Raw genomic sequence first — 20,475 nt, 5'->3', positions numbered from 1 at the left:
CTCAAGAATACATTCCTTTGAGCCTTTACTGCTACTTCTGAAGACTTCTTTATATCTTAAAAATATCCATGTATTACAGGCAAACTAAAGGTTCATGGGCATTTTAATAGCACTCTATTGTTTAGACACATGCCAGTTTTTTAACATCATTTATTGCTAACATGAATTCAAAGCAAGTATACAGTTTATTGATACTAGAACAAATCAGGAAATCAAGACATCATTGCCATCCTAAAATCTTAATCTTCAGAGAACAACATTTCCACCAGGTTGGCCTGAAGACACTCAGATTCTACCAGTTTTTGAGGCTGTAAGAGAAGAACAGTCAAATCTTCACTACTCCTATAAAATGTTATTAGGAGTGGAATGAGTTCTGCCTTGAATGACACTAATCTTTGAACACAGAAATTATACAATTCAGGAACTATCATCTAGTTATAACAAGTTTTATGAAAGAATCAAGATATTTGCTGTGAGATGAATCACTAACATACTTGGCTGAAGAGACTTAAACCCCAAATACCAGGAAGCTCCACAGACTAAAACAGGAGACAGCAAGCCCAGTGCCCTCTTCTTCCCCTCAACTCTTTAATTTAGGATCCCAGGGGCATGACTGAACTAGAAGAGATGCCCTTACTTTTTAACCAGAATTATGAATTAAATAGAAAACAACTGTTGGTGCAAATGTTTAAGAAATTATGAGTCAACCTACTTTTTTTTTTTTTTTTTTAAGAGTGACTTAACATGAAAAAGACCTAATAGCTAGATATTTACATTATTAGTTTATTGGGATTGGCCATAGGAATGGACTTTCAGCAGCACTCTGAACAACAATGGAATTGAGATGAAATGTGAAGCTCTTTTCAAATCTGGGACCCACAGCAAGTTAAAAGAGTTCTGACAGTGAATTACAGGCCCAGCATATTTAAAGATACTTACTGTTCCATACTTAAGTAGTGTAGGCACTGCTGTTACTTTCAAGTTTTTTCTGAAGTCATTATTTGGATCTTTCCAACTATTCCAAGAGAAAAAGTGATCATGAAAAAAATTTACTTGGTTTATTACAGTTTGCTTAATATTTGACATATTACTACATTTAATTTGTTAGTAATCACTGTTCTTGCAAACACTTAAAAAACCTTGCGGACTATGGCTTAATCTATTAATTACCCTGTGCAAAGTTTTAAAGTGTGACTGAGATATAAAAGTAAAGCCAGCTAAGTTCTGGGCTTACACCAGACCAGATTTTGTTGAATTACCCTTACTTAATTCAGGTGGGCATTTTAAATTTGTATTTAATAGCTTCTAATTGTTTAACTTGTCAGACATTACCTTGTAACACAAACTGGGTGAGTCCCTGAGGCCCCTCCCGCCTAAGTTTGCAATTTGTGCACGTCTGTGAGGTAGATTATACATTGCCACTTACTAAGGCTTTTCTCCTACTTGGCAGTAGATGAACACACATCCTTCACTAATGTGCTTCAGCCCTTCTCGTACGACTGGTTCAGCTTTAAAAAAAGTTGAGATAAAATAATCGCACGTCAACTCTACAATCAGGCACGTATAAACAGTGTTCTTTTCCCCTTCCCCCAGTCTTGGTAAGCACTCAGACTTTAACCTGCAGGTAACTGAAGAGGTCAGCAGAAGTCAGGTGTTCACTTCTGGTCTTAGAGCCACGTTAAGGGTAAGGACCAAATCCCAGTCCCGATTTGCCCCTGCACCACCGCGCCCATAACAATGGAAAGCACATGTATTTGCTGACCAACTCACGTACCCTGTAAGACACTAATGGTACTGGGGGAGTGAGAAGTTTTAAGGAAGTAGATTCCAAGATCATCCAGGTAAAATGGTACAAGGAAGAACGCTCTTGGCAGGGCGGGGTAGGATTTAATGGAGACATGGGGACAGCTCAGATTGCCTCGCGGATGTCTGAAACCAAGACTCTGCCTCCGCTAAGCCCCCTTTCTGGCTGTAGGCTCGACCTTCCTGCCATTTCCATTGGACAGCAGCCCCCGAATCCCGGCCTCACCCTGCACGCAGTCGGGGCACCAGCTTTTCCCTCCGGCGTCCTTAGAACCCGTAAAGTAGGCGAAAATGGTCTTGCCATTGTGCTGTTCCACGGCCCGGTGGAACTCCTCGAAGCCGGACACGCTTACCTCCTCGTAGCGGGCCATTGGCACGACGTGCAGCCGCTGCTGGAGGAGTGCACGTCTGGTCGCTGCGGGTGGGGCCTACGTGGGCGGGGCGAGGCTGTTTCCGGGTGGGCAAGAGAGGGCGGAGCGTGGGGAAGCCAGCGCCGCTGAAGAGTACGGGAGCTTCTGAGGATCACAATCCATCCGCATGGCTTTTTGCTCTAGTTTCTCAGCTCTTTCTGCGCTAGTGGCACTCCCAAGCCCAGGCTTAGATCTACCCTAATCTAGTAGTCCCAGCCCCGACCCCATGGACACTGGCTGCAAAACTTACCGCCTTACAACACCTGGCTCCTTAAGTAGTTCGGCGCCTCAACGGCTCCCAAGCCGCCCTGCGCCTGTTGCTATGGCGACTGGGCTGGCGGCCGGAAGCGCGGCCTAGTTGGGGGCCCCCCTTGCCCGCCTCCCAGTAGCCGCGCCTCTCCCCAGGCCAGGTGGGCTCGGGCCGGGGCTGGGGGGATTCTGGGAAGTCGCATAGAGTCATGGACCTGGGGGAGAGGAGATCTGACTCGGAAAGCCTTTGTTGCTTTGTCCCCCCCAGTTACCTTTTCTGCCGTCTAGGCTTTAGGGGGGCCTGGGACTGGGGGCGGGTTCCCGAGACTGGGCGGGGGTGGGATGGGTGAGGGGCTGGGAGGGAGAAAGGCTGCAAGGCCGGAGCTGAGTGTGTGAGTGCGTGTGTGCAGCAGCTTAGGGAGCGAGGTGCTAAGACAACCCCCAGGGCTGCGGTAGGGAGGAAGGGAACTACCCTGGAGCTATGAGCCGGGCGACTGGCCGTGGGGCCTTGCCCAGGCTGCGCCGGGGCGAGCAGGCGGCTAAGATGCCGGGTCGCTGCGTGGGGCCCAGCAGGTCCGGGCGGGGAGTTCGGCGGCCGTGGGGGAAGAGACGGGGCGCAGGGACGTCCCGAGGCCGTGGAGCAAGGCGCCGGGCGAAGTCCTCGGAGTGGGAGACGCGCTGTGTGAGTGCAGAAAGGCCACAAGGCTGTCAGCGGCCATGGGGGACTAGACAAGCGGAGGAGACATCCGACGCCGCCGGGGCGAATGAGGCTTTGGGACCTCCTGGGACCCCAGGCTCCATCGAGGCTGCAAGGGACCCTGGGGCTGTGTGGGTGAACGGGGCTGTGGGGGAGCCCGAGGTGGTGGGGCCTGCCGGGGCTGTGTGGGTGACCGGGGCTGGGGAGGAGGAGACCGAAGATAGGAGTCCCCGGGGCTGCGAGAGAAAAGGTCGCCCGGGATCTCTGGGCCATGAGAGCATTCTGCACCTGTGGCTGAAGGTGCAGGCTATGAGGGCCGCCTCGGGATGTGGGGAAGGAAGTAGAGTCGAGCTCCATCCCGTGCCTGCGGGAGAGGGACCTGTCGAAAGGGGTGTTCCTGGCCGAGCTTCCTGGGTAGAGACAAGCCGTGGCGGTCTTACAGGGCCCTGGGTGAAGGGACAGGCAAGGGGGATCCCTCGGGCCCCCTCAGGGCCTACAGCTCTGGGCTTAGGGGCAGCTTATGAGAGAGCCTTAGGCTTCTGTGGACACGGACAGGCTGGGAGGGTGCCTCCTCCTGTGAGTGTGCCTGGGGCTCTGGCGTCTAGTTCTGAAATGGCCCCGCACCTGTGGAGGGGACAAGCTGTGGGGGTTCCTGGGACTGGGAGAGAGATAGGCTATGGGCTTGTCTCAAGCCCTTGTGAAAAAGAACAGACTGTGAGCGAGCCTGGGACCATGGGGTGGACTGGGGCTGTGGGAGCGCCCAGAGCCGTGGAGGGAGAGCTCGGCTGCGGGGGTGCTGCAGGGCTGTGGGGGAGAGGACAGTCCCCACAGATTCCTGGGGCTCTGACATATGAAGCAGTCTGTGGGGCCACCCCTGGCGTATGGGGGAGGGGACAGGCTGTGGGGTTGTCCGATGCTGTGGAGGAGGAGCCTACTTCTGTGGGTGCCGCAGGTGTGTGTTACAGGAGACAGGCTGTGGAGGAGACAGACTCTGTGGGTATGCCCGGCCCGTGGGGCACAGGACACTCTGTTGGGGTGCCCTGTGCTACTGAAGAGGAAACTAGATGTGGAGGTGACCCAGGGTTCAGGGAAAGGGGACAGCCTGTGTGGGTGGAGACAGGCTCTGGGGGTGATCCAGGGTCACGGGGAGCTGCACAGACTGCGGAGCCATCATGTCCTGGGGAGCAGGCAGCAGGTTCTGGGGGTGCCCCAGGCCTGTGGAGGATAGAACAGGCTACAGGGGTACCCAGGGCCTTGGGGAAGGGCACGGGCTGTGTGAGTGTCCCAGGGCTGTGGGGAGCGGGACAGATGGTAGCGGTGCCCCAGGCTGTGGTGGTACCTGGAGCCCTGGGAGAAGAGCTGAGCCACAGCGGGGCCCTGGGCCTGTGGGACGGACAGCAAGCTCTTGGGGGGCCCCCAGCCGAGGCAGTGCCTGGGCTTGGAGAGGAGACCTGTGGTGGGAATATGCTGAGCCTGTGGGAAAGGAGGCAGGCTGTGGGGGAGCCAGAGAGTCTGGGGCCTCCAGCTTTAGGGGTCCCTGGGTCTGTGGATCAGGAGGCTGGCTGTGGAGATGTTGCATGTCCGTGTGGGAGGAGGCAGGCTGTGGGGGTGTCTGAGACGGTGGACATACCCAGGGCAGCAGATGTGCCCCGGCACAGGTGTGCCACAGCAGGGGTCCCCATAGCAATGGGTGTGCCCGGCTCTGGAAAGGTGCCTGCCAGAGTGCCTGCTGCTGTGTGGGCGTCTGGCCCTGTGTGTCAAGAAGGCAGCTCTAGAGACATTTTGAACCTGTGGGAAAGGACTCGGGCTGCCAGGATATCTGTGGCTTCAGGGGGACCCGTGGCTCGGGAGGAGCTGTGGTCTGGTGGGGAGGATTGTGGTTCTGGGGCCTTCCTGGGCCCATGGGGAAGGAGACAGACTACTGGGGTTCCTGTGGTGCCTGAGGGGCCTGGGCTTGGGGAAGAGAGTGACTCGGGGGGTATCTCAAGACCCTGGGGACGGAGACAGAGGGTCAGGGCTCCTGTGGCCACCGAAGTGCTTCCGGCTCCTAGGGTGCCTGGTTCTGTGGAGCTGGAGCCTGGCGCTGGAGGCTTCTCAGGCTTGTCGGGGAGGCAGCAAACTGCAGGAATGCCTGGCACTGTGGGGCTGTCTGCAGCTAGTGGGGTGCCCGTGGCTCCCAGGGTGCCTAGGCCTGTGCAAGAGGAAACTGGCTCAGAATTGTGGGGTGAAAGAGAGACAGTGGGCGGACCTGCAGATGCCAAGGGTCCCACAAGGATGGAGGTGCCCACCTTGACCAGGATGCCTGGGCCCATGGGGGAGAAGACTAGCTCTGGGGGTGTCTCAGGCTTGTTGGGAGGCAGACAGACTACAGGAGTGTCCATGGCTCTGGGGCTGCCGGGGTCTGTGGGGGAGGGGACCCTCTTTGAGCATGTCTCTGGCCTGTCTGGAAGAAGGCAGACTGCTGGGAGGCCTGTGGCTGCTAGAGGTTCCATGGTCGTGGGAGTGCCCACAGCTCCCGGGCTTCCTGGGCCAGTGGTAGGGGATACCGGCTCTGGGGATGACGGCTCAGGCATATGGGGAAGGAGACTGGCCACTGAGGGGCCCACAGCTGCCAGGGTTCCCGCACTTGTGGAGGGGGAGACAGGCTCTGAAGGTGTCTCAGGCCTGTGGAGAAGGAGACACGGTGGAGCCATTCCCGAGGCCGGGAGGGTGCCTCTGCCTCTGGGGGTGCTTGCAGCTGTGGGAGCTCCCATGGCAGGGCGTGCGCCTGCTGTGGTGTGGGTGACCGGGTCCTCAGGAGCAGAAGCGGATGTGGGTGTCTCAGGTCTGACCGTGCGGAGGAGACAGTCCACAGGGGGAGTGGGGGCTTCAGAGGATGAGACAGGAGGTGGGAATATTTTGGGACTGGCCGGGAGCAGCCAGGCTGTGGGGACATCTCACACCTGTGTGCCTGGGGCCAGGTTATGGAGCTGTCCAAGGTCTGTGGGGGAAGAAACAGCCTATGAGAATGCTCTAGGCATGTCAGGGACAAGAACAGCTGTGGGGGTATCCCCAGTTTCAAGGGAGGAAGTAGGCCTTGGCCATTTCAGAGACCACCTACAGCCAAGTGGGAGGAGGCTGGCTGGAGGAGTGTCTGCAGTCAGAGTGAGAGGGAGCAATTTGGGAGAGAGTTATGTGGGGGAGGCTAGATTGAGGGGGGCGTTCCAGTAGTGTGTGTAGGGAAGAAGTTGGGGCTCTGTGGGAGGGAACAGGTTTGGGGGAGGTTTGTCATGGGTTGTGGATGAAGGCACAGGCTGTAAGGGCATCTCAGCATGGCGGAGAATGGGTTTTCGTGGAGACGCCCCAGGGTATGTAGAGGGACAAATTGGGACGTTTCCTGGAGCAGTGAGAAAGGGCCAGATGCAAGGAGAGTCCCAGAACTTTGTACAGGGGGACAGTTTAGGGGTGGGTGTCCCTGGACTTTGTGTGTGTGTGTGTGTGTGTGTGGCATCACTTGAGGCATCCTGGAACTGTGGGGATCACCTAGTTTTTTCCTAGTGGAGAATGGACTATTTGGCCCTTGGCACCTAGAAGCAGCCAGGGGGAAGTACTGACCATTTAAAAGTTGCAGATCTCCGGGTCCCATTTCTGCAGCCTTCATTCTGCAACTCCAGCCACCCACCTGTGCCGACGTCAAGCCGGTTGGGATTGCCTTGCTCATGTGCCTCCTCCCATCTGTTTTTTTCACCATGTGTCTACAGCCTTAGAAATAAGGGCTCTTAGACAGCTGTCTTTATATTCCTAAGAAGTATCTGTCTTTAAGCAAATCTAGTCTGCAAATTTTGGATTTATTCAAAAGCTTAAATTAGGGTTGTTTTTTTTTAAAAGACCTCGAATTTCCCAATTGATTTACTGTAGCATTTTTCGAGAGAACAAATTCCCCAGGGATTTAAAACTAGTCAGTTCACAGAAAATCAGCTTAACTCAACAAATGCTAAATTGTGTACTATGCTCAGAGCACTTTGTTATGGGAAATAGAAGAGCAAGACAAGGCCCTTCCCATCAAGGCACCTTGTCTGGCTGGGAAGATGAGACATATACATGTGAAATAGGTAAATAACAGTATGAGACAATACTATACGTGATCAGTACGTGAGTGGCAGGGATAGTAAAGTCTATAATGAGGCCTTCAGAGTAGGGCAAGGCAATGATAAGGGTGTAGCCCTTGACAGCTTACCGAGTGCTTTCATATTTATTATCTTGTGTACATACGTGTAGGGTGGGGGAAAGATCGGGGGAAATGAAGATTGAGAGAAATCATTCAGCTCTCCAAATGACAGATCCTGGCTTGAATCGAGGAATTCTGATGCTACAGGTTTACTTAGAGTCATTGAGAGTTATGTGCCTTCGGGTCACCTGACAGAGTGAAGCATACTGCTTTCTCACTAGTATTAAGACTTGTTAATGTAGACTGCGTGTCCAAAAACCACCCTGCCGGAACGTGCTAGTTTACCATGGCAAAGCTCTGTTTCGGGAATAACGCCTTGCTGGAGACCTTTGAGATTTGAAATTTGGAATGGAAAGGGCTCAAGAGATTATTATTAAAATAGTAAGTGTTCCCCTATTTTTTTTTTTTTTTTTGAAATTAGGAACTTCCAAAGTGTGGTTGCTTTTATAAATGGAAGAAACTATCGTTTACCTATCTTTAAGCAGTCACTCTCAGTACGAGGTTACTATTGGCTACTTCTAGCATATTGCTACATGCACATGGCACTGTGTTTTATCTGTTCTTTTCCCTTGTTCAACGCTGTTGCTCTGAAGTAGCTTTGTTTCCTTTCAGGAATGGTTTTAGGGAAGACTGTTGCCTGATGACAAGGCTGTCACTATTGTTCTGTACTACCTGACACGATGGGACCAGGCCAGCCAGCTTCAACCTGTGTTCATCTAGCACCTAGGACCCAACTTGATGGGAAGAGCGACCCCAGAGTACTTCAGACCCAGGTAGTTCTATTTTTGCCTGAGATTTTTATTATTAAATATTTCAAACAAAGAAAATTTGAAAGAAAAGGACAGTGAACACTTTTGAAATCACCTCCTAGATTCAGCAATTGCTAACAATTTTTTTCTGTTTTTCTACCTACTCAACCATCTGTCTTTAAAATTTTTGCAGAATCACCCCAAAGCAAATTGCAGTCAACATGATACTTCTAAATATTTGAGAATACTTCTCCTAAAAATGAACTCTCCTACTTAATCATAATACTATTCTTACACCATTTCTTATAAGAAGTGGATCCAAAAAATTCCGTTATCCAATAACCAGTCTTTATTCAGCTTTACTCAGTTGTCTCAAAAATGTCTTTTTCCCTAGCATTATATTATGAAAATCTTTAAAAATACAGCAAAGTTGAATTTTACAATGAACACCTCACCTAGATTCCATTATATTTCATTTATTTGTTTCATTGCATATCTGTCACTCAGTCATCCCTCTAGAGATCCATTCATCAATCCATCTTATTTTTTGACACATTTCAAAGTCAATTGCAGGCACGAGTATCCAAACTATTTCCATATGCATGTTGTACATTAGAATTCACTCTGTTTAGGGCCGGGTGCAGTGGCTCATGCCTGTAATCCCAGCACTTTGGGAGGTCCAGGTGGGTGGATCACCTGAGGTCAGGAGTTCGCGACCAGCCTGACTAACATAGTGAAACCCCCATCTCTACTAAAAATACAAAAAAATTAGCTGGGCGTGGTGGTGCACACCTATAATCCCAGCTACTTGGGAGGCTGGGGCAGGAGAATCGCTTGAACCTGGGAGGCGGAGGTTGCAGTGAGCAGAGATTGTGCCACTGCACTCCACCCTGGGTGACAGAGCGAGACTCCATCTCAAAAAAGAAAAAAAAAAGAAATCACCCCGTTTACTGATTTTTTTCTTTCAATATACGTTTTACATCAGAAATGGTGAAAGATATACACATTGCAATGTGTACATCTTTTCATATTTGCTGAGTTTTGACAAATGCATACATATGTGTAACCTATACCTCTATCAAGATACAGATCATTTCTGTTATCCTAGAAAGTTCTCTTAATGCCCCTTCCTAGATAACCCCCACTCCTCCCCTCCAGAGGCAGCCACTATTCTTATTTTTTCCACCACATATTAGTTTTCCCTGATCTAGAACCTTATATAAATGGGATTTTGTATTTTTTTGCTGTTAAGACTTATTTCACTAGCTGTAAAGTTTTTGAGATCCATCCATGTCATTGCGTGTATCAGTAGTTTATTCCTTTTTAATCCTTTTTTCTCATTCCATACTATGAGTATACCACAGTTTATCCATTCTCCAATTAATGGAGACCTGGGCTGCTTCCAGTTTGGGATTATTATAAATAAAGCTGCTATGAACATTCTTATACAGATCTTTTTGTGAACATGTTTTCCTTCCTTTTGGGTAAATATCTGACAGTGAAATTGCTGAGTCATGGGGTAGGTGTATATTTAGTTTTATAACAAACCATTGGAACTTTTTACATAGTGGTGGTACCGTTTTACATTCCTGCTGACAATGTATGAGAGCTCCAGTTGCTCCACATCTTTGCCAACACTTGTTGTTGTCTTTTTAGCCATTCTGGTGGGTGTTTAATAATATCTTATCATGGTGTACAAAGAAATTTAAAAAATTTTTTTGACATAATTTCAGACTGACAGAAAAGTTGCAAGAATAGTCCACAGAATTCCTGGATACTCTTCTCCCAGATTCCTCAAATGCTAACATTTTGCTACGTATTCCCTCCTCTCTCTCACTATCTCTATGCACACACAAATTATTTTCTAAACCATTTAAGAGTAAATTGCAGACACAGTGCCCTTTTACCTCTATTTTTTTCCTAAAAATAAAGAATTCTATTATATAACCATAGTACAATTATCAGAATCAGAAATTAACATTAAATTAATACTATCATGTAATCTGCAGACCTTACTGAGATTTTGTTAGTTGTCCCATTAGTGTCCTTTATAGCAAAAGAAAATAGAAGATCATAAGGTGCATTACATTGTCATGCCTCTGTAGTCTGCTTTAATCTGATTTCTGAGTCTGTTTTTAGGTTTTGTGACATTGATTTTTTTTAAGAATATAGGCCAGTTATTTGTGGATTTTCTCTCAATTTAGATTTGCCCGATGTCTTCTCACAATTACGTTCAGGTAATGCACTTTTGGCAGGAGAACCACTGAATGGTACTGAGTGCTTCTCAGGACACCCTATCAGCAAGTACATGCTGCCAATTTAGTCCCAGCACTAGCAGTGTTGACTTTCATCATTTGATTAAGGTGGTATCTGCCTGTTTTTTTCATTGTAAAGTTACTCCTTTGCTTTTTGTAATTATTTGTCTTGGAGACTATGTTAATGTCTTTTTAACATCTCAAACTTTCACCAACTACTTTTAGCATTTTTGCCTGAATCAGTTTTTTATTATGATGGTTGGCAAATGGGGATTTCTAATTTTACCCTTCCTTTTACATTTACTTGTTGCCTTACTCCTTGCAGTCTGGCCCTTTCCCACTGCTCCAGGAAACCCCTTCTTTTCCTAGTACTTATTTATTTATTTCAGCACAGACTCATTATTATTTTTTATTCTCATTATTTATTTTGATGTTCAAATGGTCTTTGATTTAGCCAGTGAGAGCCACTTCGCGTTGGCCCCAGTGTCTCTTTGACGTGATCTCATCAGTCTTTGACCACTTTATGGTGTAAAAAGATACTCCAAGGCTGGGCGTGGTGGCTCATGCCTGTAATCCCAGCACTTTGGGAGGCCAAGGCAGGAGGATCACTTGAGGTCAGGAGTTCAAGACCAGCCTGGCCAACATGGTGAAACCCCATCTCTGCTAAAAAATACAAAAAAATTGGCTGAGCATGGTGGTGCACACCTATAATCTCAGCTACTTGGGAGGCCAAGGCAGTAGAATCACTTGAACCCAGGAGGCAGAGATTGCAGTGAGCCAAGATCGTGCCACTGCACTCCAGCCTGGGTGACTCTGTCTCATAAATAAATAAACGAATGAATGAATGAATGAATGAATGAATGAATAAATAAATAAATAAATAAAAGATACTCCAGGCTCAACTTGTCTTTTCTTTGTCCTGGCCCTGGAATTAACCATTTATCCAAGGAGACTTTGATTCTTCAGTGGAGAATGAAATTTAAAAAATCACTGTCTGGGGCTGGATGTGCTCCTTGATACTATCATGTCATTGTTTTAGGCCCTCTCAGAGGACAGAACTAGGAAATAGATGTATACTTGTGTGCATATGCATACATGTACACACATTCATAAATGCACATCCGTACTCACATGTCTGTAGCCACACTTTCTCATCTCCTTCCTCTTTCTTTCTCTTCCCTTCCTCCTTCTCTTGCTGTCTCTGTATCTTTCTGTGTCTGTCTGCCTATATGTCTGTATTAAAACTCACAAGTTCACACAGGTATCTCCAATTCAAATCCAACACTACATATTTCCAACTCCCTTGTCCCAGAGCATGAAAGCTGTCTGTCATTATCCACAATATATTTACTTTTTTGCTCAATTCTGGAATGTACAAAAAGTAGTTTCCAAATTGTAATCCGTGTCTCTGCTCAAAAAGAAGCCTGCAAAATTAGAGTTCAGTATTTGTTTAGAGTACATTTGTCTTTAGCCTGACGGCATATAGTCCAAATGCTATATTCAAAAGTTACTGGGGTTAATTTTTTTCATCTTCACTTTTTAGCGTGGTTATGTTACTTATCTGAGACTCAGTTTGGTTCATTGGTTTCTATTGGTATTTATTTGAGGGTTTTCCACTATCCTTATGGATTTTTTTTTCCTTCCTTTCCCTCTTCCTCCCTTCATTCATTCATTCCTTTCTTCCTGTCTCTCGTGTATATGTGAAACATTAACATGGTTCCAAATATACAAAAAGGTATATTCAGAAAAGTTATCTGCTACCCCATTCCCTCTGTCCTTTCCATCCTATTCCTACCGGTTCCCTGTGGATAACTCATCTCATTGGTCTCTGATTTTTGTTTTCTGTTTCTTTTTGCACAAGTGATTCAGATGTATATATATTTTCTCATTTTTTTATATGAAGGGTAGTGTATTATAAATATACTTTTTGCGCGTAGTGCTTTCTGCTGAACAGTATATTCCAATCTCTCCACATTAATTCATAGAAGTGTCACAGAGATCTTTCTCATTTTTTTTTTTTTATATCTTTGTTTTACTCCAGTTTGTGGATAGACCATTGTTTATTGAGCTACTCTCCTCCACGGGGACTCAGATTGATTCTAATAATTTACAATTGCAAACAATATGGCAGTGAGTAGCCCTATGCATGTGTATTGTTGGAGGTGTATCTGCAGGGTAATTTCCTAGAAGTGAGACTCCTGGGTCAAAAGTTATATGTGACACTTGTCCTTCAAGTTGCCTGCTTGGGTCTCTTTCAAGTGTCTTTTCTTTCTTTCCTGCTCTGAAGCTTTTTAATTTAAAAAAAAAAAGGGATGAATGCATGTTTTTGCTAGCGATGCCAAATTCCCCTCTGTAAGAATTATGCCAATTTGCATGAACACCAGCACCTCTTCTATGAGTGTGCCCGCTTCCCACAGCCTCACCAACAGCATGTATTGCTATACTTTTAAATTTTTGCTAATCGGTTGGGTAAGAGATGGTATTTCCATGTATTTTTAATTTGTGTTACGAGATTGAACATCTTTTTATGTACTTAAGGACCTTTTTTTTTGGTAAATTGGTCATATGTTTTTCTCTGTTTTTATTGAGTTTTGATCTTTTTATACTTCAATCATTATTATTATAATTATTATTATTATTTAGACAGAGCCTTCCTCTGTCATCCAGGCTTGAGTGCAGTGGCTCAATCTTGACTCACTGCAACCTCCACCTCCGAGGCTCAAGCGATTCTTGTGTCTCAGCCTCCTGAGTAGCTGGGATTACAGGCGTGCGCCATCACGCCTAGCTAATTTTTATATATTTTTTAGTAGAGATGGGGTTTTGCCATGTTGGCCAAACTGGTCTCAAACTCCTGACCTCAAATGACAAACACTGTTCATCAGTCTATGTATCTTTCAGATGGTAACTATTTGTTTTCTCTTTAGTGAGCTTTTTAACTACTTCTTAAAAATCCGAAGTACTTTCCTGAAGTTTTGTCACAATGGATTATTTTTAAGTGACTCTTGATGCCTGCAATTATATAAACACATTGATTGTGAGAGCTGGGGAGGCCATCTCCAAGGTCATGGCATCACAGGACTGGGTTCATTGAATTTGTAGGCATGAATTCTCATGCTATTGACCGGTCTTTGCCAGGCTCATTCTGGTAAGCCTAAGGAGGGTACATATTTAACGCCACAAAATCTTTTCTTTCCTTTAACCTGATAATCCCAGAACAGATCATTTATCCTAAGGAAATAATTTTAAAAAGTTAAAAAACTAAATGCATGGAGATATTAATTGAGGTAATATTTCTATTACTGGAAAACCTGGAACAATCTAAATGTTTAATATAAACATTATAGTTAGGCATGAAAAGACCCTTCATTGGATTTTGGAAAATGCAACAATGACAAATAAAAACTGTGGGGATATGGAAACATGTTTATGTTTAAGTGCAAAACGAAACAAAACTTGCACTTATTATGAGGAAAACTGACAAAAACTTGAGCCTGTGTAAGAAAGCATAAGCAGACTGTTTCAAGTGAGACACTTAGGGGCAGGGTAAAAGATGGATCCAGCCGCCAAATGAAGTCTCAGGAAGACCTGAAGAAGTACTATCAGATGGCTTGGGTCTATCCATGGAGCAAATTTTAAGAAAGCTTTAATGGGTTATATTGGTCACTTGCTGGGGCCTGACATTTTGAAATAGGACAGAAGTGTCCATAACTGGGAAATTGAAGGACTTAGTGGTTGCTGCTTGAAGCTTTCTGAGTTGACTTTTTAGAGGTGGTTCCCAGTATGACATGAGTAAACAGAAGGATAATAGTATGGGACTGGATGATTGTAGGATAGAACCAGGGGTATGTGATGAACCCAAGGGTATAGGAGAGTGGCTGTGTCTATCAGTAAAACAGAAAAATGCCTCTTAGCACTAATGATCTGGTGGAGAAATTTTAGGAATTTGATAATAGACATGTACCAACTGTGCAGTATGGAGTTTTTCTGATGTCTGCTTACTTTTATTTGCTTTTTAAAGAACCAACTGCAGTTTAATAGGAATGTTCCTACACATTCAAGCAACTTGGCGATCCGATATTCTTGCCCACATGCCATTAGAATTGAAAAACTGAAGCACTCATACGATGACTCATACCATTGTAAAGATGGAGATGGTCCTGACCTAGGCAGTTCCATTTCATTTTCCGTCATATCGGAAGAGAGACTTAGCTATGCTGTCCACCTAGCCAGAAGAGATGTGAAACGAAGACAATTTGAAGAACATATAAAAGAACATCATCTCAGAAGTCAGCCTCAAAGCTCCCAGAAGTGTGGACATACTAAGTATAAAATACCCGACCACAGGGTGCAAAGGAAGGAATCAAAGAGTCAAGCAGCCTGTCAGTGCAGCCACCAGCCATCCAAAGTAGAAATCTCCAGCTCTGGTGCCAAAGTATATCTTTACTCATCTCATCCAGGCCAGTCACAGCTTACTGTGCCAAATTCGCCACCCACGCATGATCCGGGACTTCAGCCTCATCCCAGAATAGGTGACCACAAAAACATAAGTGAACAGAAAAGCTTGCTAGAAGTCCAGCGACTCCAGAAAGAACTGAGCAGTTGTATCCACAAAATTGAAGAGGTAACTAAAAAAGGTGAGAAAAACTAGATTCTTTACTTCGACCTAAGGCTGTGAGAATGGGGTGGTTTAAATGCATTCCTTGAGGCCCCTCAACCCCTACAGCAATTTCATTCCTCCCTTCTGTGAATTGGTTCACTGGAGTGTGAGCACGCAGGACAAGACAGTTAGGCTTGGAGTTTGAACAGTGTCTTGCCCCAGCTCCTCTTTCCAGCGGAGGGACATGGAAGAACTTCTTCACTGCCCTTCGAATGTGCACTGACTGAGGGCCCAGCCTAGGAGGTGGCGTTAATGTTGGCTGAAACTTAGGTCTTCTGGGACCTGAGTGCAAGTTATCCTATAATGTTTTCCCTCTTCTGGGAAAATTATTTTTCAATTTGCTCAAAAAGAGAGCATAATGTATTTATATTATAGGTAAAACCAGTTCTCACTTGGGCAGTATTTAGGTGAGTACACACCAGTGACAAGGGAAGTTGTGGGTATATGTGTAAAGTGAGCACAGGGTAGGAAGGAAGGAGTTTAATCATCATATATGGTTTTCTACAGTTGTGCAGTGTTCTCAGGGCCCTTGCATTTCCCTGCTGAGTAGAAGACTAGTTCTACGTGGAGAATTTGGGGTTACCATAACTAACAAGTAGGGAATCAAGCCCAGCTTTCAGATTGCAAGGGGTATGGAGTTGAGCATCAAAAGAAACTGTTTTGCATTAGGGTAGTACATAGTCCAGAATTATTTTTTGCATTTTCAATTTAATTAATTTATGCATATGTACATATATGCATCTTATGTAAAGAATTTAAGGTACCTTAAGAAATACTTGTGATTGAATAAGATAAAACAAAAATGCACATGAGGATATTGTGGCAAAAGAAACAGTAAGGAAAGGAAAAACATTTACTAGGGATGAGTCACAGATTTGCTTCTGAGCTCCCTAGGAGCCAGCTAAAGAGGGAACTTCAATCACTTGGAGAATTTACAAAGTCTAAGACAGAAAAAAACAATTGTGTAAGGAAAAGAATTATTCCACATATTAAGGCCAGAAAGAAATTTCTCCTGCGGGTCTTCTTAAAGTGTGTGTTGTATAATATCATGAACAATTCAAAAACATTCCAGTATAAAAATAACAGAAATATTGTGGCTTGTTTCTCTTGATATTCCTTAGTGTCAGCCTGTGGCATGGACCCCCGCATATTTTGATTGCAAGCCCTGCAACCAGGGGAACAAAGCCACAAGGCCCACTGCTCCGGTGATCTGGCCTAATACTGGGGAACTGTTAGAACAGAGCTTCCAAAGTCTTCGTGGGGAAGGACTGGGTTGGTGTATTTTATTTACGTGAATTTTCAGTGTGTCATAAGTCAGTACTTTGTGAACTATAATAAAAATGTCACAGTAGCGGCAAACTGCTATGGAAACATGTAAACATATACTTTAAATTTCTGTACTTACCTTTCACGGAGTAATAATAGTTTGCGATGGCCCCTGGCTGCAGACCCCCTTTGAAGTAGCCCCGAAGGCCCATTTGTGCTTCCCAATGCTGCTCTGTAGACAGCTGCAAGCGCTGCGTGAGAATCGTCTGCAGTGAGCCTTCAAACCCCCCACCTAAGCCCGTTCCATTTATATTCATAGAAGTATGTGAATCCAGATTTTCCCCTACCATGCAGCCCAAACAAGACGAAAGTAATTAGACATATAGGGTCTCATGAGACTGCATCTGTATCTACAACTCCTGACTTCAGATTTTTGCTTTCTTCAAAACAGCCTTATACTCTTTGCATTGTTTGATGTTTTAAAGAGTAAATATTAAAAATTTGAACTTATAAAATATACTTTTACTAATTGAAGATTCCCTTTTCTTTGATAATTGGAGTATGTTGGAGTTTTGTATAAGAATTTGTTTGTATAAGTGTATTTGAAAACCACAGCTTGGAAGGAATAGATATATTGCATCTCCTTCAGGCAGTTTTCCAGAAACAATTTCTTTGAACCAATCTTTTCAAGATGTAGAGTACCAGTGTGTACAAGGGTATGCTTTCTGAGAAATACGTGAAGACTCTAGACACTCAAATAATTTTGAGACTTGCTATCTTAATATGTTAGAGAAAAGACTTGTCTTTTGAAATCAAGATTAAGGCTGGGCATGGTGGCTCACACCTGTAATCCCAGCACTTTTGGAGGCCGAGGCAGGTGGATCACTTGAGGCCAGGAGTTTGAGACTAGCCTGGCCAACATGCTGAAACCCTGTCTCTACTAAAAATACAAAAATTAGTTGGGTGTGGTGGTGTGGACCTCTATTCCCAGCTACTCAGGAGGCTGAGGCAGGAGAATTACTTCACCCGGGAGGTGGAGGTTGCAGTGTGAGACTGGTGACAGTGTGAGACTGCCTCAGAAAGAAAAAGAAAAAAAAAATGATTACGATAAGATACTATCTTAATGTCTCTCTCTCTCTTTTTATTCTTCTCTTTTTTAAGACAGCCTCATTTTGTCGCCCAGGCTGGAGTGTAGTGGTGCGATCTCAGCTCACTGCAACCTCCGCTTCCTGGGTTCAAGCAATTCTCCCGCCTCAGCCTCCCAAGTAGCTGGGATTACAGGTGCACACCACCAAGCCTGGCTAATTTTTGTATTTTTAGTAGAGACAGGGTTTTGCCATGTTGGCCGGGCTGACCTTGAACTTCTGACCTCAGGTGATCCGCCCATCTCAGCCTCCCAAAGTGCTGGGATTATAGGGGTGAGCCACCACGCCTGGCCAGGATTTCTCTTTTGAATTCAACATTTGATTATTCTCTATTAAACAGCAAAGAGTAAAGACCATGTTAAGTGTCTTTCAGGACATATTTAGTGGCTGATCAGTAGGCATTTATTCATACCTTCTTTACATTGTAAAACTAATTTCGCTAAACATAAAAATAGGCCAATAAAAAGTTTTTGAAAAAATAGCAAGAATAACAGATTTTGGCTCAATATAAGGAATTCTAAAATAGTAAGAGTTGCCTCATAGTGAAATCGCTGTCCAGTGGGAATTATGGCTGGATGGGAGCTTGATGGAGTAAATGTCTTCATGTCCCTTCCATCTCTCAGTCAGTACACAGGTCCACTTACTGCTGGTTTCTTGGCTGATGAAAAATGAAATTTTCTGTTATGATAGCCTCATTTTTTTCTTAATAAAACCAGAGATCTTCAACTTTATTATTTCTGTAAGTAATCGAAGTCTTTGTAAGTTTTAATATATGGTTTATAATCCACTTTTGGGGAAAACTATTAATATTTTCAGATAGACTAGAAGAAGCTTTGGATCCAGATGAAGAACGTCGAATCCGTATCAGGAGACAGGAGCAAGCTGCTCGCTCTGCCCGAATGCTCTACGTCCTCCAGCAGCAGGTGTGAAAAGTTCAGGGAGAAGTAGGGCAGTCAGCCTTGTGTACTGCTTCCTTAGAGAGTTTCTGTTTTCCTTTTGTCTCAGAAAGATTAGCACTAGAGTATCCCATATGAGTTCTGACAGATTTGTGAGGCTCAATTACCTGAACACATGGGCAAATAATTCTCATTCTTTTTGTAATCTGCGTCTGTGTGTGTGTGTGTGTGTGTGTGTGTGTGTGTGTGTGTGGTGCCAAACTCCTTAAACAGTGGTTCTTGACTTTTTGAGGCCATAGACCTTTGAGAATCTATTAAAAGCCACTCCTCCCCACCCCCAAGATGTTTATACATTATATAGCACATATTTTTGCATAGGAAGTCAGGTGGATCAGTTACCCTGAACCCTTGGTCCTAGCTATGGACCCCAGTCTTAGAGGAAAGGGAGCTTGTTAGTTTCCCATCTATTTCATGTTTATAATATATAGAAGCTTGTAATAGTAAATAATTTGGTAAACAGCAAAGAGTAGAGACCATGTTAAGTGTCTTTGAGGACACCTTTAGTGGCTGATACACAGGCATTTACGTTCTTTACATTGTGATGGATTTTTAAAAAATGTTTGTTGTGACTTTCATGCCTTATACATTAGTAAGCCTTTTACTCATTTCTGGTCACTGAAGTCACATGTTAGCCTTTATTGCTTGAACCAAAAACTGTACTTTTTCATTTAAAAGAAAATGCCTGAGTTAGGTTTTGCAGTGTATTCTTTTGAGTTCTATTTCAGTTCTTATTCTACACTGCTGCCGTAGAGATTGCTCTAAAACATGAATCTTACCATGTCAGACCTCTGCTTAAAAGACTTTAGTGGCTCTCTGTAACTTAGAGGATGAAAGCTAACCTCTTCAGCGTGGCATGTAAGACTTCATGATCTGGCCCTCGTACATTTCCAGAGTCACCTCCACCTTCACTCCTTCATGCTAAATTCCTATTACACTGGGGACCAAGGGATGGAAGGTGAACACTGCCTATTCACCATCTTGAACTGGAAACCAGTAACTGTTTTTTGGGTGCATGAATGAAGAGCCTTTTTTCGTTTTCAAGTGACTTGAATTAATAATGGTTGTATTTGGACAAGAGATATATCGATGTATCCTTTTCTACAAAAAAGGTCAATGGAAAGGTATGAAGTTTTCTTTTTTCCCCTTTACAAAACAGGTAAAAGAAATCCAGGAAGAATTGGATAAATTGAGTCCACATAAAATTAAACACACTAAGAAGGTATGCTGCAATTAAATTATGATCAATACCTTTCTATAGATGACATTTCCCAGTGTTTTGTTAGTATTGTGTAGGGTCCTCTGCACTAATGTTATTTTCAGTACTTGTAGAAACCTGTTAGTGAGGGAATGAGCATCTTAAATATTCTGAATATGGTTGCCTTCCGAGGAACAGGTTCTAAAAAGTAGATTTTTGTTGTTGTTGCTGCTGGTATAAGAAATTGGAAGTAGCAGGGAAAAGACTGCCACTAGAAAACTTTAAACTTTACAACTCCCTTTACTATGAAAAAGTTTTCACAATAGAAAGCACTTTATACAGAAGACAGGCTATAAATATCTTAGAAGTTGGGTGAATGTTAGCAAGTTCTGAGTATGGAAATAACTTCTCTCATCTTGTTTATTACTAGTCATGGGCAATGTCTAAGCTGGCGGCTGCCCATCGAGGAGCCATTCGGGCCTTACAGATGTTTGTCACTCAGTTTACTGACCGAGGGGAGCATCCACTTCCTGCTCGGTGTAAGGAGCTGGGCAGCCTTATTCGCCAGCTTTCACTTTGTTCTGCCAAGCTGGATGCAGACCCTTCTGTTCCTGATGTGGTTATAGATATTCTGCAACAAATTGAGGTATGCAATTAATTCCAATTTTTGTTAGAGGTGCATTGGAAGTAATGCTTACTATTACCTAGTTTCATTAGGATTTATGGAGAATACAGGACAAAGCCATTACCTAGTGAATTAAAGCTTTGCAGAGGGCAGAAGAAACACTTCTTTTTATTTTGTTATTTTTACAGTCTAGTCTGTATTATTGTATTTCACTACTTCGAAAATTGGTAACTTGAATATAAAACATGTAACAACTTTAAA

At 44.6% G+C, this 20,475-nt stretch overlaps 3 protein-coding genes across 9 annotated transcripts in view; 2 read left to right on the top strand and 1 right to left on the bottom strand.

Annotated features, from left to right (window-relative positions):
- Nucleotides 1–132: 132 nt before the first annotated feature.
- Nucleotides 133–2,400, bottom strand: TXNDC17 (thioredoxin domain containing 17). Its single transcript, XM_032140160.2, has 4 exons — nt 2,030–2,400; nt 1,427–1,508; nt 940–1,015; nt 133–308 (listed from the first exon to the last, which is right to left on the bottom strand). The coding sequence occupies exons 1-4, from the start codon at nt 2,172–2,174 to the stop codon at nt 240–242; spliced, it is 372 nt and encodes a 123-aa protein (XP_031996051.1). The 5' UTR covers nt 2,175–2,400; the 3' UTR covers nt 133–239.
- Nucleotides 1,469–20,475, top strand: part of KIAA0753 (KIAA0753 ortholog) — a 62,155-nt gene continuing 43,148 nt past the window's right edge. For 2 of the 7 annotated variants that reach the window (XR_009211095.1, XM_032140151.2), the window contains exons 1-6: nt 7,164–7,250; nt 7,979–8,139; nt 14,389–15,004; nt 18,255–18,361; nt 19,551–19,613; nt 20,020–20,235. Coding sequence is in view for 6 of the 7 variants with exons in the window: in XM_032140151.2 (XP_031996042.1) it covers nt 8,047–8,139; nt 14,389–15,004; nt 18,255–18,361; nt 19,551–19,613; nt 20,020–20,235 (1,095 nt within the window). In the remaining variant the exon portion in view is untranslated. Of the gene's footprint in view, nt 1,558–2,527; nt 2,624–3,081; nt 3,145–7,163; nt 7,251–7,672; nt 7,748–7,978; nt 8,140–14,388; nt 15,005–18,254; nt 18,362–19,550; nt 19,614–20,019; nt 20,236–20,475 lie in introns of those variants that run through there. The other 5 variants (XM_058431479.1, XM_032140148.2, XM_032140153.2 and 2 more) reach the window with 5 other exon arrangements.
- LOC131381977 (collagen alpha-1(I) chain) lies at nt 2,820–6,369 on the top strand. Its single transcript, XM_058431475.1, has one exon. It carries the CDS (start codon nt 2,944–2,946, stop codon nt 6,367–6,369), a length of 3,426 nt encoding a protein of 1,141 aa, XP_058287458.1. The 5' UTR covers nt 2,820–2,943.

This window comes from Hylobates moloch, unplaced genomic scaffold (genome assembly GCF_009828535.3).
Source record: "Hylobates moloch isolate HMO894 unplaced genomic scaffold, HMol_V3 SCAFFOLD_19, whole genome shotgun sequence".
Taxonomy (NCBI): domain Eukaryota; kingdom Metazoa; phylum Chordata; class Mammalia; order Primates; family Hylobatidae; genus Hylobates; species Hylobates moloch.
Note: the sequence above shows the minus strand (reverse complement) of the source record. Positions and strands in the feature narration are given on the sequence as shown.